The 26,123-nt window shown below is 60.4% G+C and overlaps 1 protein-coding gene across 4 annotated transcripts; it reads right to left on the reverse strand.

Annotated features, from left to right (window-relative positions):
- Positions 1 to 1,492: 1,492 nt before the first annotated feature.
- LOC110215157 (tRNA (32-2'-O)-methyltransferase regulator THADA-like) lies at positions 1,493 to 25,871 on the reverse strand. 4 transcript variants are annotated; one of them, XM_020996392.2, is made up of 25 exons: positions 25,783 to 25,871; positions 25,285 to 25,428; positions 24,957 to 25,044; positions 24,393 to 24,520; positions 23,355 to 23,555; positions 22,157 to 22,850; positions 21,494 to 21,646; positions 21,207 to 21,316; positions 20,221 to 20,381; positions 19,768 to 19,937; positions 18,216 to 18,395; positions 17,843 to 18,012; positions 16,629 to 16,778; positions 16,217 to 16,321; positions 15,866 to 16,066; positions 14,188 to 14,338; positions 13,814 to 14,045; positions 13,013 to 13,234; positions 11,050 to 11,254; positions 9,979 to 10,182; positions 9,363 to 9,592; positions 6,671 to 6,847; positions 4,584 to 4,850; positions 3,884 to 4,089; positions 1,493 to 2,744 (listed from the first exon to the last, which is right to left on the reverse strand). In XM_020996392.2, exons 2-25 carry the CDS (start codon positions 25,378 to 25,380, stop codon positions 2,461 to 2,463), a joined length of 4,785 nt encoding a protein of 1,594 aa, XP_020852051.1. In that variant the 5' UTR covers positions 25,381 to 25,428; positions 25,783 to 25,871; the 3' UTR covers positions 1,493 to 2,460. The 4 variants fall into 4 exon arrangements, with proteins under 4 accessions (XP_020852051.1, XP_020852050.1, XP_078010573.1 ...); XM_020996391.2 differs by having other exon boundaries at positions 17,843 to 18,015; XM_078154447.1 differs by lacking the exon at positions 1,493 to 2,744 and having other exon boundaries at positions 3,998 to 4,274; positions 17,843 to 18,015.
- Between the last annotated feature and the right edge of the window lie 252 nt (positions 25,872 to 26,123).

The raw sequence follows: 26,123 nt of genomic DNA on the forward strand, positions 1-26,123 counted from the left end.
CTAGAAAGCCTACACAGTGAGTCCTGCAGCTTGTTTCCAGAGCTGTACAGCTTTTCTTTGCTTCCTTGTAGACTGACTTTTGTTCTCCGCTGTGCACTTTTTACTTTCTTTTTTTAATCCCCCTCCCTTCCCCCCACAGAAGAAGCTAGTAGGGTAAGTGCTAGAACTGACTCTCATTGGGAATGGGTTAACACATATCTAGAACATATGTATCTAGAACAACATAGGGTATAAAAGTCTCCTAAATTCAGAAAGAACTAAGAGAACAAGGGGATAGGTTGGGGGACAGGACAAGGGAGGGGCTCTTAGAGGGGCCTTCTGGCCTTCAGATGGGAAGATGGGAAGGCCCAGGGAACACGCAGCATAAGGTAGGGGAAGAGACCCAAGGCCGAGCTATTGAGTCCAAAGAAATGACTGAACCTGCCAGGGAATCAACCAGCATGTATGAAGTGCCTACTATGTGCCAGGCACTGTGCTAAGTGCTGGCAAAGGCGAAATGGGTCACTGCCCTCAAGGAGCTCACAGTCTAAAGGGGGAGACATATGAATGGATGGATGGATGGGTGGGTGGGTGGATGGACGAGGCAGGCAAGCCAGCCTGAGGCAGCAAGTCACCCAAAGGAAGAGAAGGAAGGCGATATGTGCTAGCAGGCGGATCGAACCCCACCCACCACCTTGACCACTATCTCCCCTCAGACCTTGATGGAGACAACCCAGGACCCTGAGCCCAAGAGCCTTAGGGATAGCAGCACCCCTCAAACATGCTTCCAGCCCAGCCCCCACAGCCATCGCCGAGGGCAGACATCACATGGACAGCAGCCCACCTTGGGCATCCTGCCCCCACAGGCAGACAAGCAGGGCAGCCCTGGGAGTAGCAGCACCTCCCAGACCACTGGTCCTGCCTCCAGCCCAGCCCTCGCAGCCTTCAGCCTTCATCCAGGGAGGTCATTCCTGTGCAGAAGGGGTCAGTTGCCAACTACCCACCACCCCTGGGCAGGCAGGCAAGCCGCCAGGCACCTGGGAGAGCCTGGAGGCAGCATGGGCCAGGCATGCTTTCCCCTCATCTCCACTCCACCTCCCATGTCCAGACATTTCCACGGTCTGTCCCCCATGTCTGAAATGCCCTCCCTCCTCACCCTCGGTCTGCAGCTTAAGCACTGTCTTCTGCACGAAGCCTTTCCTGGTTCCCCTCCCCATGGCTAGAGCCTTTCCTTCCTTCCCTCCCTCCCAAACTGCTGCGTTTAACTTTTGTATTGACTTCTATCTCAATGACTTTGTTGTCTTTCTCATTAGCAGATAACTGGGTAGAGACTGGCTTCCTCCAGCCCCTGGCACCGGGCCTTGCACACAGTAGGCACTTCATACATGCTTGTTGACTTATCCCTCATCTAGCACCACCTGCCTGGGCCCCAAGATAGACAACCCTCCCCCGACATTCGATCACTTTGGGTGGAAAAAAATCCAGGTATAAGCTGAAGAATAATTACACACAATTACCATATTACAAAATATATTTTTCCTAGCAATGTTTTGTTTACATTTCTTTAACGTACAAGTCAGATCTGGGGGTGGGGGAGTCCAGCGAAGAGCAGCCTCTATCTGAACCCAGGTGGTCTCCGCAGGAAGACTGAGTCATGCACATCTCTGCCCTGCCCGGCCAGGATTGCCCAATGATGAACCCGGAAGGTGCTTAGAGATCACCTCACCCGACCCCTTTGTTCCCCAGATGGACAATGAAGGCCTGTGGGAGCCTCAAGAGGCCTGGAGGGACCCGAGATAATCCTATTTTCTGGATGAGGAAACGAAGCCTGGACAGCACGGGACGTAAGAGAGAGGGCGCTGGCTTTTCAGCTGGACGCACATCCTAACTCTAACACAGACAGCCTCCGTGACTGTGGACAAATGGCCACACCCACTGAGCCTCAGCCTCCCCATCTGCAAAATAGGGGTGCTCAGAGAAGCACGAGCTACTGACAGACGCCCCAGGGCAGTCGTGAGGTGAGCCCTTTCTAACCCCCGGAATGTCATCACCGTCATGCAGTGGAACACAGCAGGCACTTAATAAATGTTTATTGATTATTGATCGATCATCATCAGTGACGGAGCTCAGTCACTCAGTGCATGATCTCTGGACAAGCCTCTTCCCCCGCCCCGGGCCTCAGTTTCCTCCTCTGTAAAATGAGGGGCTTGGGCCAGCTGGCTTCCAAGGTCTCTTCCAGGCTAACGTTCTGTGACCTGTAGATGTCCCGGATGAGCCAGAACCCCGGCTCCAGGCTTCTGCCCCGATGCCTCCTGGGAGGCCGAGGAGGGGGAGGGACGTCGAAGCAGGTGGGTGCCCCCCAAGGGGGCAGGTGCTCGGGGCCACAGAGAAGTCCCTGGGGAGCTCCGTCTGTTGCACGCCGTCCCAGGCATCCTCGTGGGGCCGCCAAGGATGCACGGCAGCCCCTCTGCTCTTTGGCAATCACCCGGTGCCATCGAGAAGGGTGCGTGGCCTCTTGTCTGGCCCTGGTCTCCTGCTGTCCTTCAGCTGGGGAGCCATGCCGTGCCGGGTGAGCAGGGCCCGAGCTCTCCCCCAGGCCTGCCTCAGCTCCTGAGAGGAGCAGCCAGCTCCGGGCACCATCGCCCCACTGGCCTGCGGGGCCTCCAGGACCCGGACCAAGAGCTCGGCCTCTACCAGCAGCACGGCGAGGGCTGTGTGAACCTTGGGGCAGCCCAGGGCCTTCAGGAACAGAGCACCAGCATCGTCTGAAACAAGCAGGGAGACGAGATGGGGAGTGAGGGGTGGCCGGGGCCCTCAGCCAGGAGCACAGGGAGCCAGCCATTCACGACCAGCCCCGCCTCAGGTCTGAGAGTGCGGCCTCCCCAAAGGAAGGCCCTGCTGCCAGCCAGGAGCCTGACCACGTCCATCAGGCAAGTGTCTCTGTGAGCTCTGCCCGGCCTCTCCATCCTCCCCCAGCCCGGTGCTCCGTCAACTTCACCCTCCTCCTGAGCTAGCCTTCCCTCTCCTGCACCCCCCTCCACACACACACGCGCGCACAGACGTACATGCACACTCACACATGTGCGCACACGTGCACATACACGACCATACACACGCACTCCTACATACACACATGTGCATGCACATGCAAACTCCAAATTCACTACTAAAGAATGCCAGCTCCTCGAGGGCAGAGATCGTTTGGGTTTCGTCTCTGTGTCCCCAGCATCTAACACAGCACTTTGGGGGACACAAACAAGCAACACTCGAACGTGCTGAATTCCCACATCCGAGCCTTTGCTCAGGCTGTGACCCCTGCCAGAATGGCTCCCTCTGGCCCTCCCTCGGTCACCCCCCCCCAACATACAACACAACCAGGCTGTGAACCCCTCCTGCCCCCAGGGCCCAGGTCTGCATCTGTTGTGTTTTGTCCTTCCTTCTCTAAAAGGACCGGGATGTCAGGGAGGTGACGCCGTGACACGCGAGTGAACCGGATGTAAGTGAGGCAGAGTTGGGCAAAGGCACCAGCCTCACCTTCTCCTCTGGAGCCACCTAACGCCGGTGCCCAGACATAGATCAGGACGACTGGAGATGGCCCCGGATGCAGTGGGGGGCCTTGGCCTTTCCAAGCTAAGGTCTTTCCCAGGTCTCAGTTTGTCTGAGGTAACACTCACTCAGTGATAAAGGCTAGGTAAGAAATGAGGCAGAGAATGGCCTCTTTTACCTCGTTAAAAAAAAAACCAGCCCAATCTGGGAGGGAAGATGCTCCGGGTTTCTGGCCAGAACAGAAACAATCACTATTTACCCTTGCCCAAGCTTGGGACTTTTGCTGGGGCCTCCTAGAGGAGAAGAGAACTTTCCTGCCTGCTCCCTCTCACCTCTGGACCGCCCCTCTCCCACCTACCTTGACTCCACCAGAGGCAGCAGTGCTGGAGGCTTCGGAGAACCAGGGGGGCCCGAGCCACTGCCCACTGCTGGGCCTGGGCCCTGAGGGGCGCTCCGTCCTCGGCTCCGTCCAGCAGCTGGAGCAGGAAGGGGAGCAGGACCTGGGCAAACACGGCTGGCTCTGCAAAGAAGTTGGCTCCATCCTCTTCATAGAGGCTGGGGGGCCTAGGGAAGTGACGGCCACATCAGCCCTGTCCTGACCTGCACCCAAAGCTCAGCAAGTCCTGCTCGCATGGGGCTGGCTGACGGTGACCCACCCCCCAGGGCCCCATTCCAGAGAAATCACAGGCCGAGGAAAAGAACAGATCTAGCCTGCGTGGAGCTCTGAGGTTCACCAGGCCTCAAATCAGCTGTAAGAAAAGAAGTGAGTCTTCCTGAGCTGGCCTCCAATTACCACGTGGCCCTGGGGTCAGGCTTGCCTCTTTCCTTCAGCTGCCCAGAGCCTACAGGTTCCCTGCTAGCCCCTTTCTAACAGCTAGGCCAGGCTAGCCCCCTTCTAGTAGCTGGCCCAGGCTAGCCCCCTTCCAGGTGCTCCTAGGCTAGCCCCATTCTAGCAGCTGGCCTGCTCTGGAGAGGACCCAGGCCTTCACCAGCTCATGCCCCGCACTCAGCCTGCTTTGAGAGGCACTGAGTACATAGAGAGAGATCCAAGGCCTCACCGGCTGGCGCCCACCTCCTCCAGGAGGCCCTCCAGATCACACTGGGGGAGATGGAGGATCAGAAGTGGCCAGGTGTCCTCACAGGCCCCAAAGTGTGTCCCAATGACCTGCAGCAGAATGAGCAGCCCCTGGTTGGCCTGTAGTGTTGTGACGGCCTCCCAGGGTTGGGCTCCCGTCTGTTGGGCCAGCAGACTGGCGAACATGGATGCTTCCAGCCTCACTGCCCGGTCCTCGTCCTGCAGCAGGAAAATGCCAGCGTTCAGAAGCCTGAGGGGAAAGATATGGTCAGAGGAGCCAGGGCACGTTCAGGCCAGGAGTGTTAGCTGAAAAGAAGAGTGACATTTCTATCAGAGGCAAGGGAACTGAGCTAAGGAGGAGAAAGGTGGCAGTTGGTATGAAGGTAGACGCTGCCAAGGGTGCCAGCCTCTCCTCTGGTGACTCACGAGGGCAGAGCTGCCCACGGTCTAGTCCACATGTGGACATGAGGCCCACTCTTCTGTACCAGTGTGCCTTCATCATAATGGGGGGGGGGAAGAGTCATACACATCTGTCCTATGAGGGAGTGGGACCAGGTAGCCTGAGGTCCCTTCCAGTTCTAGAGACAGGAGCCTTGGGATTTCCATTTTACAGATGAAGAGACTGAGGCCCAGAAAGGTTTCATGGTCACACAGCCAGCAAGACACAAACATTCTTCTCCTGACTCCCGGCCTAGTTTTCTTCTCATGGTGCTCCCACCCCTCACAGCTTCACCAGGTCCACGACCCTTCTGCCTCTCCCTCTGACAGTATCATCAAATCACCACTACTGGTGCCTCTGGAAAGGCCACATCGATGACCTTGGCTGCCCTAAGGCTCCACTCACCATCCCTGTGACCTCTCAGACCAAAACACCCCTCCCTGGCCATTACAAAGTAAGCCTCTTGAGGGCAGGCACCGTCTCTTGTTTGGGTATTTTTACCCCCACCACTTGTGTCTAGCACACAGCAAGTGCTTAATAAATGCTCATTCATTCATTCCTTCTGCCTTAGAACACCTGTGGTAGGTTGGGTGGCCCGCATGGTCTGCAGGGCAGAGCCCCATCTGTACCTGCGTTCTCCCCTCCTGAGCCTTCCTTGATGACAGCAGCCCCCACTCGGCTCTCCCTTCTCTCATCTCAGACACACTGGCATACTTGCGGCTCTCTGCACCGAGCACCTCATTTCCTGCCTCTGGGCCTTTCAACATGCTAGCCCCTCTGCACTGCTCCAGGTTCCTAGAGCTGGCTGTCCCCTGCCACATTATCCCTAGAAGAGCCCACTCACTCTGGGCTTGGCCACTCTCGGGGATGGGGAGCTCACTACATCACCAAACACTCCATCTGACTGTAGGAAGCTCGGTCTTTATCTTGGGCTGGAATCTGACTCCTCAGAGCGTCCTGTTCACTGCCTGTCCTTTGAGAAGCACGAGTCCCTTCTCACCAGGGGGGCTGTGAAGTCCGTGGAGTTAGGGACCACATTAGCCCTCATGGAGCACAGTCCAGGGCTGAGGAACTCCAAGCAGGAAGGAGATCTCCCCTAAGCCAGATCTGACTAAGGCTTTCCTGACAAATGGCTTTCAGCCAGCCGACAGCCCCTGCCACCTGGGGTCAATTTGACTTGTTCGAAAATTTCCCTACCATCAATCCCAAAGCTGCTTCCCTGTAGCTGAGAGGACACAGCTGGAGAGCCCTTCGAGGCCAGTGGGTCCAACCCCCTCATGTTATAGAAAGGGAGACTGAGGCCCAGAGAGATGATGCTGGCATGGGGCAGTGCTGGGATTTGAACCCAGCTCCTGACTCCACTCTGAGCCTTCTTCCTGCGGCCCTCTGCGACCTGCCCTCCAGCGCTCCTGGTTCTCGCCCCGGCGGCCAGGCAGAACGAGACTATTCCTTCTGCCGGATAACAGCCCTTCATGTCTCCCCTGAGACTAGACACTTTTCCAGACTAAGCGCTTCTGGTTCCCCACCAGTGCCCTCCCAGGCCACCCGTCAGCCCCCAGTGGGGGGCAGATCCCAACGAGAGTTGGCCAGAGTGCCCCGTGCCCATCCCCAGAGGCTCGGGAGCAGCTTACCGGAGAGCCAGGACTGCCAGGGTGGGCCCAGGTCCTGCGCAGGCTCTGACCACCACCCGCACCCCAGCCAGGCGGAGGGACTGCGCAGCCGCCAGTCTCAGATCCTCACCGGAGCGGGGCTCACTCCAACATTCGAGAGCCAGGCTCCAGCGGCCCAGGGCAGGAAGGTCCTCAGGCCTGGGAAGGGCACAAAGACAGAAAGCAGGGACGCCGTCACGGCGAGAGCAAAGCCACGGGGAAGGCCAGAAAGAGATTCCCCAGCCCAGGTCAAGCCCTGGGCTCCCAGGAACCAGATCACAGGGTAGGAAAGGGGAAAGAGCCCCAGTGAGAGTCACGAGGTCTGGGCTTGAGTCCCAGTCCTGCTGACACAGAGAGGAAGAAGGGGAAACAAAGGGATATCGTGGGCGACGGAGACAATCATGTAAAGGAAAGCTCGTCCTGGACGTGGAGTAAGCGACAAAGGGAGGACGGCTGTGAGGGCAAGGGGTAGCAGCAACACTGTCTCACGTCCCAGCAGGCCGCTCACCTCCTCAGAGCCTCAGCTTCTCCCTCTCTCAAAAGGGATCATAAGCTGCTCTCCCTCCCTCATCCACTCCGAAGAGCTAAAGAAATCTGCACTGCCATTGAACGATGGGCTTGGGGAACTCCCAGTGTGGAAACTCGGGCCCTGGTGCAGATCAGCCACTCACGTGTGACTGAGCATCTGCAGGAGCTGCCTGGGCTCAGAGGTCACACGGCAGGACTTGAACCCAGCTCCTCCTGACTGCAAGCCTGGCTCTCTAGCTACCATGCCCCTGCGGGCACCAACCCTTCCTCCCCTGCCTCCTCCAGGGGGCTCCAAGGCTCCACGGCAGGTCCTGCCATGATGCCAGGGAGGTGCCGAGGATGAGGACCAGCCTGCCTGCGTGCCAAAAGGTCAGAAGCCTGCCCACCCAGCACAGGATTCAGTTCTCAGGACAGTGATTATTCCCACCTCAGGCACTTTCTAGACAGCCACGAGACCTCGGGCAAGTCACATCACCACCTGCCTGCCTCAGTGTCCTCATCTGTAAAATGGGGATGAGAACAGCACCTGCCCCCAGGTTATTATGGGGACTCAATGAGATATTTGTAAAGCGCTTTATAAAACCTTAAAATATTATAGAAATGCTAGCTATTATTGTTACCAAGACACGGAGGAGTCTGAGGGGTCAAGGGGTGGGTGAGCCAGCCACAAAGACAGAAGCCCTCTGGCCTGTGGGCAGCACAGCCCAGCTCTGAGGAGGCACCTTCCTGTGGGCTGGGCTCTTCCTTCAAATCTCCAGCCCTCCAGGTGTCCTGGGCCTGCGCCCATGACGTCTGCCCTTTTGTATCCCCAGTGCACAGTGCCTGGCACACAGTAGGTGCTTCATAAACGTTTGCTGACCGTTTCCTGTGCCTGTAATGCCCTCTCCCTCTCTCCAAGCCTGGGGAACGTGTAAGTCCCCAGAGCTGGCAGAGACCCCGGGGCCCTCCCCAGCAGCCTGACAAGTGAATGACCAGCGGCCCCTGCCTGGACACCTCCAAGGCAGGAGGGCAGCCGGTCCTGCCCTAGACAGCCCTGACGGTTAGGGAGGTTTGTCTAGAACCTGGCTTTGATTTTTCTCTTGGTCACTTCTCCTAATGCTGTGGGGTCTGTCCTCTGGGGTCACACTGATCAGATCCCTTCATCACAGACAGCAAACAGAATCAGGCCCGGGTGCCTGAGAGAGAACTGCCTCCACTCAAAGACCTTCAGCGACGGGGAGCTCACCACCTGTTTGGGCAGCCTGTGGCTGAGCCCAGACTTAAATGTGTCTCTCTAGAACACCAGTTCCACCATCTGAGGCTGCACAGAACACCCCTGACCCCCTCCCATGACCCACCTTCAGATATTTGAGGGCAGCGCTCATGTCCTCCTGAAGCTTCCTCACAAGAGAGGCCAGAACACTTGGCCCCCCTTTAAATTCTGAGTTCAATGCTGCCTCCTCCAGGAGGTCACCCCTGATCCCTCCACGGGCTGACGGCCCTCCCCATCAGCCCTCACCTCACATGGCACTTCCTGGCTCTCTAGGGGCCTTATCATGAAAGGGTGCGTCTAACAGCAGGTCTGTCTGGCCTCCACAGCTAGTATTGCCCCTGCTGCACTTTGAGGGTCACAGAACCCTTTACAGATGAAATCACTACGAGGGAGGGCGTGCAGATATTGTTACCTCCATTGTACAGATGAGGAAACTGAGTCTCAGAGAAAGGGAAGTGACTCACCCAGGGTGACTCATCCAAGACTCAAAAGCTGCTGGAATGGATAGAACCTTTAAGAACACCTCGTCTGACCCACTTAAATTACCGATGAGGACACTGAGGCCCGGACAGTTGAAGGGGGAGCGAGGAGCAGAGCTGGAGGCTCAAGACCAAGGCCACAGGACCACAGGGGGCACAGCCTTAGAGCCGGAGGGGACCCAAGAGGTCATTTAGCCCAATCCCCACATTTGCAGATGAGTAAACTGAGGCTCAGGAAATGAAGGCATCTGCTGAAGGTCATCCTGATCCCAAAGGGCAGGGAGGATGTGGCCCAGCTCCTCTGACCCCAAGGCCAGGGCTCCAGGGATTCTGAGCACCCTCCCACCCCCACCCCCAGTCGGGGCTGATCCAGGGCCCAGAGAGGGCAGTGGGGGAAGGGTTGAAGGGGACCTACCCCAGGGCCAGGAGCAAGCTGAGGGCACACAGCGCCCTGCCCAGAAGGGTAGGGCTGGCGCTGGCCATCTCCACCAGGGCCAGCAGTCGATCCAGACAGGCTGGGGGCGGGGCTGGCGAAAGCTGGTCACTGCAGGCAGAGGGGTCCTCATGAAGGTGCACCAAAGCCTCCAGGTGGAGCTTCAGGCCTTCGGGGCTGCCTCCCTCCTGCAGCACGGGCCACAGGGTCTCCTGAGGGGTAGGCCAAAGGACTAGGCTTAGAGCCCAGCCCATCCTTGTCACGTCCTAAGGCCCCTGGGCCTTCCAGCCTGGCTCTGGGGCCTCTTCGGGGGCACTGAGGGCCCCCGACACGGCCTCAGCTCAGCAAGCACCCCCTCCCCCGGGTGTGGATGCCAGATCACAAGCAAGCTCCTGCCCAGGGCTGTGAGGTGGCTGGGCTTTGTCTGCTCCATCCCCAGCTCCTCTCCACCCCCTGAGTGGCTGAGCTCCCAACACCCCCCACTGCCCTAACTGTGCTGAAATGCATTTGGGGCAGTTCCTGCCCCCTCGGGCTCGGTCCCCCACACAGACGTGGCAGAGAGAGGACCGAGGGAGGGAGGCCGAGGGCAGGGGCTCACCAGCAGCAGGGCCCGAAGAACGCTGGCCACGGGCTCGCAGCAGCCCCCCTCTTCCAGCACCCAGGCCAGGACGGCCTGGTGCACCTCTGGGTGTGGCCCCCGCAGCAGGGAGCCCAGGGCCTGAGTCCGGCTGGGATCGGCCAACCTCCCCACCTCCCTGCAGAGGAACCTGGCGCTCTCTTGTCGCAGCACGCTGGCGCCCACCTGAGGACCAAGCAAAGCCCATCAGCCGGCATGGCCTGAGCACCTACTGTGTGCCCAGCCCTGCCCCCAAAGAGTCCGTGGCCCGGCCAGGGAGGATCCACCTGGCCTTGGCTGGGCTCTCTCTGGCTTCTGCAAGGCAGTACAGGCCAGTAAAAGGACATGGAGGGAGGCATGGGGCCCTGGACTCTTCTGCTCCTTGGGCCCTGACCTTTCCTTCTCTGGGCCTCAGTTTTCCTCTCTGTAAAATGAGGGGGTCGCACCAGACCGTGGTGGGGAGCCTGTGGTCCTCAAGGGCAGCCCTTTGATTGAATCCAAACCTTAATAGAAGGATTTGTTCTGTAAAACCCGGACTCAGTCAAAAGGCCGCACCCGAGGACCTAGAAGGCCGCACTCTGGTGCTAGATGGTCGCTGCAGTCCCAGCTCTAAATGATGATCCTATGAACTTACTACCTACGTGACTGTGAGCAAGTCCTTCAACTTCTCTGGGCCTCGGTTTCCCTCTCTGCAAAGTCAGGGTGATCCCAACAGCAGTAGCCTCAGTGCTTCTCCCTCTGAACCAGTGCCCTCCATAGGACTCCTCTCCTCTCCACTGCTGCTGACTGCGGTCCATTTCCCCCACTCACGGTCTTGCTCATGATGGACCTGCCCAGGCCACCGGCTCCAGACAGGGGCTCCAGGGCGCCCTCCCTCTCCCAACACGGCGTCAGACGATGATGTCCACGCTCCTGAGGCCAGAGAGGCCCCGCCCGGCAAGGGGCCCACCCTCGCAGGCCTCCTCTGGCTTGGCCCCAGACCACAAAAGGAGCCAGCCCAGCCTCCCCTTACACCCGGCACCCCAAGTCTGGGCCCATGCACCAGGCTCCTACCTGAGGGTCCGGCCCAGAGGGGCCCAGCTCCTGGGCCACAGTGGCCTCAACCTGCCTCAGAAAGTCCGTGCTGCAGCTGCTGGTCAGCAGGGAGAGAAGCCGCAAGTAGGCCGAGCGGATCAGTGGGCAGCGCTGGGCAGGCGTGAGCAGCCAGAGCGCGGCCTCCGCCTGACGCACAACAGCCTGCAGGCCCTGGGAGGCCCGGCTGAGGACAGAGAAAAGCACGGACTCAGCCCACGGTGGCCACCCAGGGGCCTCCCTCCTCCTCAACACCATCCCTCAGAATCCTCAGCCCAGGTGTCTCCTCCTCCAGGAAGCCCACCCTCATCCCTAACTTGTTTTGTCTCCTCAGCCACAAAGGACCAGCCTCATGCTAAGGGACCTGCCTGCCCACCTGCCCCTCCATACACCTGGAACTGCCGAGGCTACAAGAGTTTGTCATCCCCACTTTGTGGCCTCATGAAGCCCACACTTTGCACACAGTAGGAGCTTCATAAAGGCTTGTTGGATTAAATGGATCAGTAGAAAGAACACTGGGGGGTCAGCTAGGTGGCACAGTGGATAGAGCACCGGCCCTGGATTCAGGAGGACCTGAGTTCAAATCCAGCCTGAGACACATAACACTTACTAGCTATGTGACCCTGGGCAAGTCACTTAACCCCACTGCCTAGGCCCCCCCCAAAAAAAGAACATTGGGCTGGGGGGGTGTCAAAGGACCTAAGCTTCTGTCACAGAATCTCACTCCCCAAAGAAATCCCCTTCCCCCAGGCTCCCTCAGCCTCTGCTTGGAAGCTCTGGTCCCTGGCTCTGGTGTGTGTACTCCACGAGACCCCAGGCAGACCCCCTCACCTGGCTCCGGTGTGTGTACCCCGACGAGACCCCGGGCAGACCCCCTCACCTGGCTCCGGTGTGTGTACCCCCACAAGACGCCGGGCAGACCCCCACACCTGGCTCTGGTGTGTGTACCCCCAGGAGACCCCGGGCAGACCCCCTCACCTGGCTCTGGTGTGTGTACCCCCACAAGACCCCGGGCAGACCCCCTCACCTGGCTCTGGTGTGTGTACCCCCACAAGACCCCGGGCAGACCCCCTCACCTGGCTCTGGTGTGTGTACCCCCATGAGACCCCGGGCAGACCCCCTCACCTGGCTCCGGTGTGTGTACCCCCACAAGACCCCAGGCAGACCCCTTCACCTGGCTCTGGTGTGTGTACCCCCAGGAGACCCCGGGCAGACCCCCTCACCTGGCTCCGGTGTGTGTACCCCCGGGCAGACCCCCCTTAATAATGAGGGGGAATAGTTAACATTTATCCAGCTGTTCACTGGCATCCACACATTATCTGAGTTGAAAGATCTGAGCCTCAGTCTCTTTCTGTAACACGGGGCACTCGGACTCAGCCTCAGTCCCAGAGCCAGAGGATCTAGGTTCAAATCTCACCTCTGGTGCTTCCCAGCTGCACAACCTTGGACAATTCATTTTACTTCCCTGGGCCTCAGTTTCCCCATCTGTCAAATGATGAGGGGGGAGCCCTGAGGCTTCTTAAGGAATCCCTTTCAACTCTCAATGTCAGGCCCACATGCTTGACCTCAGGGAGCACTGAGTCCAAAGCCTTCATCTGACAAATGAGGAGACTGATCTAATGGGGGGTGATTGGTCCAGAGCCACCCAGCCAGGAGGTATCTCACCTGGGACCCAATCCCAGACCCTCGACTCTCCACAGCCCAGGCCTCGGCCTCACCTGCCCACGGCTGCCCATGGCCCCTCTGGAGCACCCTGCCTCGCCTTGAGTGCCGCAGCCCTTCCCCAGGAGACCATTCAGCCATAGGCCCTCTGGGCCCGCCCCACCCCCCACCCCAGGATGGGCCTGAACCCAGGGCCTGGCCAGCCTTGCTGGCCGCTCAGACTGGGACAGAAGCTGTCCCCGCTGAGAGAGGGACAAGGAGAAAGCTCCCGAGATGGGCTCACCGGGCACCGTCCTGGGCCAGCAGGGCCTGGGCCTGCAGTAGCCGCCCATGCAGCATGTTGTGGGGGCCGGGCTCCGCTAGTCCCCGCAGCAGGAGCAGCAGGACATCCTCCAGTTCCGCCAGAGGCACGAAGGGCACCAGGGCCTGGGCGGCCGCTGTCCGCGTAGCATAGACTGGACTCGCCGAGAGATGAAGCAGCCGCTCCCGGAACCGGGCCATGCGGCTACGAATGAGGCCAAACCCACGTGAGGCCTCTGGCCCTTTGTGGAGCCCAAGGCTTCCCAACCCCTCCACCCAATGGGCTCAAGCCTGGGGGCCGGGCACTCTCCAGGCAATGGCCCCTTACAGACATGGCCAGGACTAAATGAGCTCAGGACCGCGCTGGTCCCTCCTGGCCTGGCCAGCGGCCACAGCTGCACTGACAAGTGAGGCACAGTTAGCACAGACACTGAAAGCCAAGCTGGGGGCCGGGGGCCGGGGGCCCCGAGTGGGACGAGCTGAAGCCAGAGAGAGGCCCCCTTGGCATTCCGCTCTCCCTGTATCTGGCGGCAGCACCGGCCACTGTTCTCCACCATCATCTCTCTGTCTTCCCGTCTGCAGACCAGTGTGGCCCAGGCCCAGAGGAGCAGAGATCAAGCCCGGAAATGCCACCATGCTCCCAGGCCAGCGTCACAGGCACTCGGCACCAGGGACATGATCAGACTGTCCCTCCTGGCAGGGCCCTGGCCTGTCTCACCCTCCCCTCCCCCGCCCCCATGGGCACTCCTTCCTCCAGGCCACGTGCCCTCCCAAGGCCTAGTACCTGCTCAGAGGTTCTGTGCCAGGCTGGAGTTTGGCCAGGAGGGTGAGAACAGCTTGGAGGGCAGGGCGGAGGTGGCTGTCCCTTGGGGATCCCAGGGGAGCGAGCAGCGGGGCCAGGAGAACAGCTTCCAGAGGAGGGTACAGGGTGAAGAAAGCCTCTGGGCTCAGGCCTTTGTGGGAGCTGCTATCCTCCCGGCTCAGGCTCTGACCCAGAAGCCGGCCCATCAGGGCACCTGGAGAGACAGAGATGGGACCATAAATCCACTGGCTCAGCCCAAGGGAGGGCTGCTAAAGCATCAGCCCTAGGACCCTCCCTTCCCTGCACCCCTTGCCCCACCCCATCTGGAGAAAGCCCCAGCAGAGCCCTTCATTCACCAAAGAGCTGGGTGCCAGCATTCCTCATGGCCCAGCAAGGGGGGCCCAGTGCCTCCAAACACAGCTCGAGAAGTGGCCCGGCCCACTCCAGCATTGGGGCTCCCAGGCCAGCCCCCCGCACCAAGGCTTGTAGCACGTGCAGAGCAGAGACCTGCAGGAGAATTGGCAGCCCAGTCATCCTTCCCACGCCCCCCGGGGGCTCCCCACCCATCTCCCTGTGCCTCCTGGCCACATCCCTGTCCTTGGCATCACTGGCCCTTCAGGACAAAGAGCTGAGGTGTCATCAACCTACAGGCCTTCAACAGGGATGTACCAGCACTTGCTATATTCAGAGCATTGATTTAATACCCTGAACCATATGAGCCAATATAGAACAGGGAATGTCAGGGCTGGGAGGGGCCTTAGAACAGGGGATGTCAGAGCCGGGAGAGACCTTAGAATAGATGTCAGAGCTGAGAGAGGCCTCAGAACAAGGAACGTCAGAGCTGGGAGAGACCTTAGAACAGGGAATGTCAGAGCTGGCAGGGGCCTTAGAACACAGAGAATGTCAGGGCCGGCAGGGGCCTTAGAACAGGGGATGTCAGAGCCGGCAGGGGCCTTAGAACAGAGAGAATGTCAGGGCCGGCAGGGGCCTTAGAACAGAGAGAATGTCAGGGCCGGCAGGGGCCTTAGAACAGGGGATGTCAGAGCCGGCAGGGGCCTTAGAACAGAGAGAATGTCAGGGCCGGCAGGGGCCTTGGCACCAGAATGTCTGAGCGGGGAGGAGGCTTAGGAATCATCTGCTCTGAATGTTCTCATGTTACAGAAGAGGAATCTGTGATCCAGAGAAGAGAAGTGACAAATCCCAGGGCTCCTGGGCAGTCCACCCTCCTACAGACCTGCACCCTAAGGCTTTCAGTTTCCAGTCTTGTCTTCCCACCAGACACTTGAAGCCCTTAATGGTGCTGGGAACCTCATCGTTTAGGCCCCACAAATACTTGTGCAGAGGCTCCTGGGCAGAGGGATGGCAGCTGTGCCCTCTGTGGTCAGCGGGTGTGAGGGGGCAGTAGGACGGCCTTGCTACAGCTGGCTGGATGATGTGATGTCACCGTGTGACAGGCCTCCAGCAGTGCTGAGACGTTCTTTCGCCCCGTGAGCAGGGGGGGAAAGGAGCGAAGGCAGACCGAGGCCTGGGGTCTGGTAGGGGTCATTGGTGGGGGGAGACAGGAACTAGGGGTCTGAGGGGAGGGGTGGTGGCAAGATGACCCAGTTCATCGAGGTGTCAAGACTGGGATGGAAGAAGAGTGTGGCTGGCACGGGAGTGACAGCCTAGGCAAGAACCAAGGACCCGCTGAGGCTGAGGGGCACACGGAAGCTCAAGATCAGCTCAAAGGACACTCAGAGTTCACACTCACAGACACGGCGCCTTCACGGGGAATGGCCCGGGGGGGGGTGCCCAGAGGGGTAGTGACAACCAGGATGATCGTCCCCCTGAGGGAACTGAGGCAGGACCCCCGGGGCCCCAAGCCAGATGGACAAACAGTGTTTGCTTGGAGCCAGGGACTACGTGGGCTCCCTGTTGGGCTCCTGGGGCCAGGCTGTGGGGGCCGGGCTGGCAATGAGGCTGAGGCCCTCAGAAGGACTAAGGACCATGGCCCATTGTCCTCCCAGGCAGGGAGGGGCAGCCCACACCCCTCACCTGTGGCAGGTCCAGCGTCTGGTCCCACACCTGAGGCAGGGGCCTCTTGGCCAGCTCAAGCAGCGTGCTCACACAGCAGGTCAACAGGGGCCGGGCACCAGTCGGTGGCTCCCCCGCCACAACGCACTGGATGAAGAGGGGGAAACCCGCCGCCCGGCGTGTCACGGAGCTGTTCCGTGGACCACTCAGCAATTCCAGGCCCTCGGAGGCAAAGCAGGAGACGGGATAAGCAGGAGGGGCAGGGGTGAGCCCTCTAGGCTTCCCCTGGGCTGTGGGGGTCCCTGTGAAGGCACAAGAGGAGCCCAAACTGCTGACGCGGGTGACGCAGGGAAGGAGCTGAGGGGCAGGTACCTGCGACAGGAGCTTCTGGGGCAGTTCCTGCAGTTCCGGGTCAGGCTGGCTCAGCAATGCCCTGCAGACCGTGGTGAGGCCAGCAGCACAGCCCTCCAGAGTGCCCTGTTGGAAGGAGGGATGGGAGAGGGGAGGGCTGGGACCAGAAGAAGGTGGCCTAGACTGGGCAGAACGTGCTGTGAGAAGCTAAGCCTTGGGCCCGGTTGTACAGGGCATGGTGGGAAAGGGTGTCTGGTGAGGGAAACTGAGGCCTAGGAAGGGTAATCAGGACAGGCCATGTTGGTCACTGAGGTCCACCCCAGCCATAGCCACACCCTTCCTTCCAGGGCCACGGCCTCAGGAGGCTGGAAGCTGCGGGGCCCAGGGCCCACCCCGGTACACCTGTCTAGCTGGGGAAAGGTAGACCACTCACCCAATGGCGGCATCTGAGAAGCAGCCCCTGCAGGGTGGCCACAGTGGTCTGCAAGCCCTCCACGGGCAAAAGAGGAAGCTTGGGGCCAGCGGCTGGCGGGGCCAGCAGCAGGACCTTCTCTGCCAGGCCTCCCAGAAGCAGGCCGATCTCCTGGATGTGAGCATGGGGGTGTGAGGGAGGCTGCAGGCCATAGGGCCCAGCCCAGCTCCAGCAAGGAGAGTGCCCCAGGCCAACAGCCCAGCTGGGGCAAACAAACTGAGCCCTGAAGGGCCTCCGCAGCCTCCCAGCCCAGGCAGCAGAACTAGCTCTGTCCAGGTCAAGGGGGATGGAGAACATGACCCCCAAGGAAGAACACCCCAATGCGTCTGGTCTGACCCAACACAGGTGTCCCCACCCCACCCCAGGGCCCTCTTCTTTCTCCCCTCTTCCCCTCCCCTGCCCCAGCCTGCCCAGGGACATCTCAGACAGGAGGCAGGGCCCAGAGGAGGAGGAGGAGGAGTATGCCAGTCTAAGGATGGAGGCCTAATTGGGACAGGGGGCAAGGGCCTATGTCAGTGCCAGACTGTGGGAGGAACAGAATCTCAGCGCTGGGAGGGTCGAGGGCCTCCAGACCAACTAGGACCCGCCTAAGCGACTTCACTGACATCCGTGACAAGGGGTCATTCAATATCCTGGAAGACCTCCAGGAACGAGAAGCCCATTCCCCCTCAGGGCAGCTCCCAACATCAGGACATCTCTCCTTAACTCAAACCTAAACCCGCCCCTTTGCAGCTTCCCCTCAGGGGTCTTGATTCTGCCTCCTCCACACAGCAGAATGTGGGGTACTTGACAACAGCCGTCACGTCCCCCCTCGGCCTTCTCTTCTCCACACTCGACATTCCCACTTCCTTTGCCTGGTCCACGTCTGCCACAGCCTCCAGCCTCCTCTCAAAGTCCTTCCCACAGGGCATGCCTGTCCACCCTGGGCTGCCTTTGTGGTCTCCTTCCTCCTCTGGGTAGGAGCCTCTGTCCCCCATGACTGGGCAGTCTCGTCCACTCCCGGCACATGGCCTGGGGCCCTGGGCCAGAGGTCATCCTCAGTGACCTCACTCTCACCATGCCTGTCCATGCTGGGCTGCCTCAGTGGTCTCCTTCCTCCTCTGGGTGGGAGCCTCTGTCCTCCGTGACTGGGCAGTCCTGCCCTTAGAGGCCACCCTGAGTGACCTTGCTCTTACCTTTGCAGAGATCCAGCAACAGGTCAGAATACATCCCTGCTCCTCGGACAGCAAGAGTGGGGGCTCTCCCTCCTCCTCCTCCTCCTCTTCAGACCTCAGACCCCCGGCTCTGCCTTGCCACACAGCAGTGTTGATGGCCAAACCCATGTCGGCCAGGGAGGGTGCAGCAGCTGCTAAGAGGAGGGTGGCATGAGGGCCATCAAGGGGCAAGAGCTGAGGGAGAGGAGCTCCCAGAGGATCAAGGGGGCTGGGAGCCAGGGGTTTGGGAAGCAGGGCAGGGCAGGCCCCAGGAGAAGGGCTAGAGATAGGCCCCAGGCCACACAGGGACAAGCCTCCCTGCTCATGGTGGGGCAAGGAGGATGATGGCACCCACCTGGCTGCAAGTCTTCTCCAGAACCGTGCAGTACGGCCAGAAGGAAGGAGGCGACCTCAGACAGCGTCTTCACGGTAGCCAAGAGCAGCTCCTGCCAGGACCCCTGCGTAGAGGCCTGCCACATGGACCGTCCCGTGCAGGGGGCCTCCAGGAGGCATCGACGCAGGGCACACAGAGGTCCTGGGAAAGGGACACCTGCTCCATCAGCTCCCCGGGACCTCCCTGAACCCTCATCCCTCCTTTGCCCAGCCCCGCCCCGCCCAGCTCTGGGATATCTCCTAGCCCAGCCTAGCCTTGAGAGAGCCCCAAACTCCCCAAAGCCCCCACTGACAATGGCTGCCTGGAAACCATCCTTAGGAGGAAAAAGGGGAATGGGGTGGGCAGGGGCCAAGGGCAGCAGGGAAGGGAAGAGTGAGACCTGGGGCACAGCGTGGGTGGGACAAGGAGAGGACACTGTGGGGACGATGGGAGGGAAGAGAGAGCACAGAGGAGGAAGCCAGAGGGGAGGAAATTACCTGGAGGATGCCATGGGGAAGAAAAAGAATGAAGAGACAGTGAGAGAGGATCAGACTGGGGGCAGGGTCCAGAGAGAGAGAACTGGGGGGACACAGAGAGAGGGAGCAGATGGCATTGGGAAGATAGAATGAGAAGGGGAGGGAGGAGTGGGGGACACGGGGGACAGAGATAACTGGGGGATGTGGTGGGAGGAAAAAGTAGAACTAGAAGAACAGACTGGGGAAAGGGAAAGAGTACTTGGCACAAGAGAAAACTGATGGAATACAACGGGGAAGAGAGAGAAGAGGGGGCACCCAATGGTGAGGAGAGAGAAACAGGGCACCCAATGGTGAGGAGAGAAGTGGGGGCACTCAATGGTGAGGAGAGAGAAACAAAGGCAGACAAAGATGAGGAGAGAAGGGGGGCACCCAATGGTGAGGAGAGAAGGGGGGCACCCAATGATGAGGAGAGAGAAACAGGGCACCCAATGGTGAGGAGAGAGAAACAGGGCACCCAATGGTGAGGAGAGAGAAACAGGGCACCCAATGGTGAGGAGAGAGAAACAAGGGCACCCAATGGTGAGGAGAGAGAAACAAGGGCACCCAATGGTGAGGAGAGAGAAACAGGGCACCCAATGGTGAGGAGAGAGAAACAGGGCACCCAATGGTGAGGAGAGAGAAACAGGGCACCCAATGGTGAGGAGAGAGAAACAGGGCACCCAACGGTGAGGAGAGAAGTGGGGGCACCCAACGGTGAGGAGAGAGAAACAAAGGCATACAATGGTAAGGAGAGAGAAGCAGGGGCACAGACTGATAAGAAAAGAGAAAAGGGAGCACTTAATGGTGAACAAAGAAAATGGAAGGACATAGATGGGGAAAGGAGAAAAACCGGGAAGAAAGAACCATGCAGCATAGTTGGGAAAGTGGAGAAGACACAGTGAGAAGGAAAGATAAAGGGGTGGAGAGAGAGGCAGAATGGGGGCGAGCGAGAACTCAGGAGACCCAGGAGCGGGAAGGGAGAGCAAGGTTAGAGGCTCCCCATCCCCCAGGAGCCCCACCATGGAGCGGCTGGACACAGGCAGCCTGAAGCAGGTCTCGCTGGGCCACAGTGAGACGCTCTTGCAGCAGTCGGAGAAGGTAGGAGATGAGAATGAGGCTGGGGCAGCCCAGGGCTGGGCCCTCCTCCTTGGGCCTGGGGACTATGTTCTGGAGGGTGTCACTGTCCACTCTGACAAAGAGGAGAATATACATTGCCTGTCTGTGGTCCTAGGGCTCAGAACAGAGAAAACAACCCTGGTTCCCTCCAGCCTCAGGGAGCCCTGGCCAAGACCACCGAGCCCCACCACCTCCCTTCACTCCAAGTGGACCTCAGAGACAGGGTGGAGGAAAGGGGGCCTGGGGCCAAGGGGGACCCTGAGGGCTGAAGTGGCCCCAGAGGGTAGGGGAAGAAAGGGAGAGTAGTCTGAGTCTCTGAGCCCACCTTGCCCCCATTCTCCTTCCCAAAGCCTTACTTCTGCAGCAAAGTCTGCATCATAAGGGCCCCAGCTTCCACCTCCTGCCCACGGAAACTGCTCAGAGCCTGGCATGCCCGCTCCAACAGGGCTCCAGCAAGGTCTATGGGCAGAGCAGGAGGAAAGTAGAGAAGCAGAAGGCTGGCAGCTGGCTCTCGGATCTGGGGGAGGAGAAGCAGAGGTCAGGCTCTGCTGGGCTTGGGGAAGGCTTGCTCCCCGCCCAGCTCCTGGGGCATGGGGACAAGGGCAGGGTGTCCTCATCTGCACCCAAAGTTATCACAGCATCCTTCTAACCCGTCTCCCTGCTTCTCATCCCAGATCTGGACAGATCACAGGTCTACTGGTCCAGTCCTAAGCACTCCGCTAGTGCCTCACAGACGCCTTGGACTCAACATGTCCAAAACGGAATTCATCGAAGCCCTCTCCTTTCTGAATGCCCCTTTTTCTACGGAAGGCGTCCTCATTCTCCCCGAGGCTCACCCTCAGCTCCTCCTTTGTGCAATATCCAAGCTGTGGCCAAGCTTTGTCAGTGAAAGGACTCTCCATGCACGGAGTTACCTGCCTCAATGACCTCACAGGTCTGCACTAACCAACCCCACCTGCCTCCTAAGACATCATTCCTAGCTCCTAGAGCTAGAGCCGGATGGGACCCAGAGGACATCGAGTCCAGGCCTGTGTTTACAGAGGAGGAAACTGAGGTCCAGAAAAGGGAAGGAAGAGACTGGATTTGAACCCTGCGTCTTGGCCTCCAGAGCCAGGGCTTCCCTGGACCAGAAGGGCTCTGCAAACATTCAGCCGCTCTAGAAACACCACGCACTCTTATCATGGGCTCATCACTCCTTTGGGGAGGTCTTCATTCCTAAACCAGACTCAGAGCTCCCAGATGCTGGGGTCCCATCTCCTCTTCCCCTTCTTCCTATCCACCTCCAGGCTGTGGGCAGCCCACCTGGTGCCCCTCCCCATCCCAGGACGGCCAGGCACCTCACCTCACTGGTGCCGTCCTGAAGGCAACTGAGCAAGGCCAGTAGGGTGGCCCTTGAGGTGAAGTCCCAGAGGCCGCTCCGCCTGGCCCAGGTCAGCAAAGCCGCCATGCTGGCTGTGGGGCAATGGAGGGGTGGGGGATCAGTAGGGTGGGAGGTCGGCCCCGGGAGGAAGCAGCAGAAAGAGGGTCAGGAGAGCTAGGCCCAGAGGTGGGGGTCGGGTTGGGCTCTGTGTGGGAAGTGGCTGACACCCCAGCAGGGGTCACAGGAGGCAAGGCTGAGTCAGGACTCACGGGGAGGCTGCCCCTTCTTCCGCTCAGGGCTCCAGCTATCCGTGCATGTCGCCAGCAGGGCTGTGAGCAGGAGCAGGGCAGTCCTTCGGCGCTGGAAGCCTGAGGCTGGGCCCAGCTGGGAGACACTGAGCTGTAGCAGCCACTCCACGAAGTCTGCAGGTGACAAGGGGAGGCTGGGAATACTCCAGAAGGAGCCTGCTACCCCAGGACTCCAATCCCAGCCCAGAGGTCACTTCCCCTGGCCCCCCTATCCCCTCTTGGCCTGCGTCCTTGGGCTCAAAGCCCACCTCCCCAAGCTCCCAGCCTCCCTGCCCCAGAGTCCACTCCCGCAAGCCTCCACTTCCCAGGCCCCCCAAGCCCTCCCAGCCCAAAACCCACCTCCCCAAGCTCCCAGCCTCCCTGCCCCAGAGTCCACTCCCGCAAGCCTCCACTTCCCAGGCCCCCCAAGCCCTCCCAGCCCAAAGCCCACCTCCCCAAGCTCCCAGCCTCCCTGCTCCAGAGTCCACTCCCGCAAGCCTCCACTTCCCAGGCCTATCTCCCCAGGCCCCCCAAGCCCTTCCAGCCCAAAGCCCACCTCCCCAAGCTCCCAGCCTCCCTGTCCCAGAGTCCACTCCCGCAAGCCTCCACTTCCCAGGCCTATCTCCCCAGGGCCCCCAGGCTCACCTCCAGTGAGTAAGAGAGGCTCTGGGGGCGGGCCTGACCCTGCTGTCCCTTGGCTACGGAGCGCAGCCAGCGCACTGTCCCGAAGTCGGCCTAGGAGTCTGCTCACAGCTGCCTGCAGCAGCTGCCGGAAGGACGCTGAAGAGCCACTGAGGTTCAGCCATAGGAAGTCCTGGAAGATGGCCAGCTCCTTCGGGCCAGGGGCCTGGGCAGAGCCAGGCCCCCCACACAAGAGGCTTGCCCCCGCCAGGCGCACAGCCTCATCCTCACATGCCAGGCACGCGGCAAGGCGGGCTGGGTTCTGGCTGGCTGCCGGGGGGCCCTGGCCCAGCTCCTTTCGAGTCTTCTGCAGGGCTGCCCACCCCCGCAGGCAGGCCAGCCCTGGGCCTGCAAAAGCCTTCTCCAGGAGCCCGGCAGAGGCTGGGAAGAGCCGGAGGGTGTGAGGGAGCAGGGAGCTGGCTGCCCGGGCCTGTAGGGCCACCACTGGGGACTGCAGGGCCTCAGCCACAGAGGGCAGCCAGTGCTGGGCCCACTGCTCAGCCAGCGCCCCCTCACTGGCCCCAGCCTCTGCAATGGCCCACTCTCTCCGCTGGGCCTGGAGGAAGCAGCGGTATGTGTCTGTGGCTGCGGGGCTCAGGGGATTGGTGGAGAGGCAAAGCAAGAGGTGCTTCGGGAGCTCCGGGAGCACAGCCAGGACCTAAAGGAACAGTGCCCACATTGGCCCACAGTGCCCGGCTTCCCAGGCCCACCAAGATAACCCCAGGAAAAGAGGACTGTGGCCTCTGCCCGCTCTAGCCAGGGCCCTGCTGGCTACAGGGTATGGGTGCTATGGTCCAAGGAGTGCCTCAGGCTGGGAGAGCTCCCACTCACACCCTCCCTGAAGCCCAAAGACCTCCCCTGGATCACAGTCACCTTGCGCCTGTCTACCAATCACCAGCATGAAGCTCCACTGGCCTCTCCCTTCGATGGAGCCCAGGAAGGCTACAGGGGCCCTCAGTTCTGGCCCTGCTCACCCCTGGCCATGGTGCTGAAATGCTGCACACCCAGGCTGGGGCTCCCCCACCCTGGCCTTCCACGCCTAGTGCCACCTCTAAGCAGCTGAGGGCTCCCTCCCTGCAGTCAGCCTCCCTGGGGCTCCTCCCCAGCCTTCCCCTTCTTTCCTCCCCACTATTCTGACCGGCCCAAAGGAGGGAGCACTCACTCTTTCAGAGCCCAGAAAGGGCAGCAGGGCACAGAGGGCTGGGTAACGGGCCTTGGTCGGCCAGGGCAGAGCCCAGACCCTCTCCAGGAACTCATCATAGAGGGGTCGCACTGCCTCATCCCCGAGGTGTTCACACTCCTTCCCATAGAGCTCCAGAAAGAGGCTGAAGGAACGCAGGGTGGCCTCAGACAGGCCTTCCAGCTGTGGGGGAAGGCACAGACTCCATGTGCCAGGGAGAAGGCCACCTACAACCTCATCCTCCCTCCTGGGCGCCAGGGAGACGGCCGCCTTCTTCCTCATCCTCCCTCCTGGGCGCCAGGGAGACGGCCGCCTACTTCCTCATCCTCCCTCCTGGGCGCCAGGGAGACGGCCGCCTACTTCCTCATCCTCCCCACTGGGCGCCAGGGAGACGGCCGCCTACTTCCTCATCCTCCCCACTGGGCGCCAGGGAGACGGCCGCCTACTTCCTCAGCCACCCCACAGGGCTGTGCCCTGTTCCCCCGCCAGGCTTTGGCATTTCTCCAGTCCCTAACTCCCTGGACCCAACCGTGGTGTCCACCCTCCCAGGGCGGAGATGGCTTATGTGTGACTTTGGGGATCCCCTCTCCAATCTGGGCCTCAGCTGTCTCGTCTGTAAAATGATGAGGTTGCATTCCTTCTAGAGTTTTATCTCATCAACCCACAAGGGGCTTTCGAGGCACCTGTCATCACCTCAGCCCCTCCTCATTATACAGACACAGGACCTGCACCCTACGCCCAGACAGGGGAGGGGCCTCCGTGAGCTCCCAGTGCTGAGATCTGAGCGGAGGTCTTGAGGTCCCAGGCCAGGGGCATTTCCACCACACACAGTATCAGACCAAGCCAGTGTCTCTGGCTGCATCTTCCCTGGGCCGCCTCCTGGGTAGCCCAAGAACAGGCCATGCAGTCTGGCTGACTTCTCTGGACGCAGTACTCAGACACGGGGAGGAGACAGACCAGACCCAGCCTGGCCGGGCCCCAATCCCGGCAGCTGTAGATGGCAAGGTGGGGGCTCCCTACTGGGTTCTTGATGTTGGTCCAGATGAACTGAGTCAGTTGCTGGGCCCCCAGGGAAGCCCCGCTCAGCAGTCGCCCAGTCCAGATGCCCGGGGCGCTTTCACGTACCCGCCGCAGCCACAGGAAGAAAGCTGGGAAGGGGCAGCAAGTGCTCGGCTCCTCTCTCGAGCCAGGCTGCCCTGAGCCCTCCTAGCCCCAGCCTCTGGCTTCTCTGTCTAAACCTCATGACCACCCTGTTCTCTATGACCCTGCCAGCCCACGGCCCTCTGGAAAGATCCCCTTGTTCCCAGGCTTACAGCTTCTTCCTTCTACTTCTCAGTCTCCAGCCCTAGCACCTCTGGGACCATTCTCGAGTATTAGGGCCCTGCCTGGGACTCGTCTCCTTCCCAAAGCCCAGGACAGAATGGTCCTGGAAGGCGGCCCCTCTGTCCACTCCCCAGATCTTCGGAATCATCTCCTCTGCTCCCCAACCCCAACCTAGGCCTCTGCCACTCTCTCACCAGCCCCAGGCCTCCATCACCGGCAGGCCCTGCTCACAGAGCAGGAGCTGCCCCCAGGAGTCCTCACCCTGCAAGAGGGAGGCCCGGTAGTCCATGTTCTTCTCGCTCCAGCCTAGGCCAATGGGGGGCATCAGGTCTCCGAGCAGCAGGCAGGCCTGGGGATTTGGGGGTGGTGTGTGTGAAGAAAGCAGGCTGCAGTGGGCCCAGGGTCCAGGAACAGAAGGAGAGGTTCCTTTGGGAGAGCCGAGCACAGGCAGGGCAGACATTTGGCAAATCCCTGACCGGGTCTGAGGCCACGACAGGCCTCGCTCAGCCTCCGACTCCTCATCCCTCCGTCCAGGTCACCCCTGCTGCCACCACCTCCTCCAGGCTCCCAAGCCCAGGCTGGGACTCACCTTCCCACCAGGAGGCCTGAAGGTCAGGACCTCCCTCCTACAGGCGGTCAGAAGGCCTTGACTCAGTACCAGGCACTCCAGCCCATCGGCGTTCATGGGGGGGCACAGTCACTCGGAGCCCCCCAAGCCTCTGCTCCCTGGGGCCTAAGGACAAACAGATCTGCTCAGAGGAGGGCTTCTCTCCTTCCTCCAACCACTGCCTGCTCCTTTGGGCTGGGGCCAAGCTTAGCTTAGCACCGATCAGCTCCTCTCTTGACCAGAACTCAGCTCCCTGAGGTTCAAGTCAGGCCTACTTCCTAGGGACATTTCCATCTCCTCAATGAGACTATGGCACCCTGAGCAGAGAGCCCTACTGTGCCCCCAGGCCCTGCCTGCCCGTGGTGTCAGCTAACAGGCCACACTGAATGCAGGGGAGACTGCCCTGGCTTGGGCCTGGGGACAAGGGGAGGGGCCACGCTGGTCTCTCTCCCCCCCACCCCCACCATCTCAGCACCTCACCTGGGCTGAGCAGCTCCAGCAGCTCAGACACAGCCCTGGCCCCTGCCTCTAGGGTAGGGGCAGTGTTCACCAGCATGCCCAGGGCCGTGCCAGCCAGAAGGCGGGCGTCCTTGTTGGCCACCTGCAGAAGGGACAAGAGTAGAAGCAGGAGAGTGTTCTCGTGAAGGCAGTCAGCAGCTCCCCCTCCCCGTCACCTGGGCCACAGGGCTGGCTCTCAGCCTCACAAAGGGTCTCATCACCTTTCCCATGATGACTTGCACCAGCGACTGAACAATGCCTGCCAGGGCCTCCGCGTTGCCCGCTGGACTCCAGAGCAGGACACCCACCTCCCCTGGCATGGT

This window comes from Phascolarctos cinereus, unplaced genomic scaffold, assembly GCF_003287225.1.
Source record: "Phascolarctos cinereus isolate Bilbo 61053 unplaced genomic scaffold, phaCin_HiC Scaffold_4;HRSCAF=312, whole genome shotgun sequence".
Lineage (NCBI taxonomy): Eukaryota > Metazoa > Chordata > Mammalia > Diprotodontia > Phascolarctidae > Phascolarctos > Phascolarctos cinereus.

Coding starts and splice junctions, on each gene's coding strand:
- LOC110215157 (XM_020996391.2), bottom strand. CDS start 25,380: ATGAACGCCGATGGGCTGGAGTGCCTGGTACTGAGTCAAGGCCTTCTG. Junction 20,382..21,206: donor TTCAGGACGGCACCAGTGAG/GTGAGGTGCCTG, acceptor CTCCTCCCCCAG/ATCCGAGAGCCAGCTGCCAG. Junction 16,067..16,216: donor CCCAGAAGCTCCTGTCGCAG/GTACCTGCCCCT, acceptor TTTGCCTCCGAG/GGCCTGGAATTGCTGAGTGG.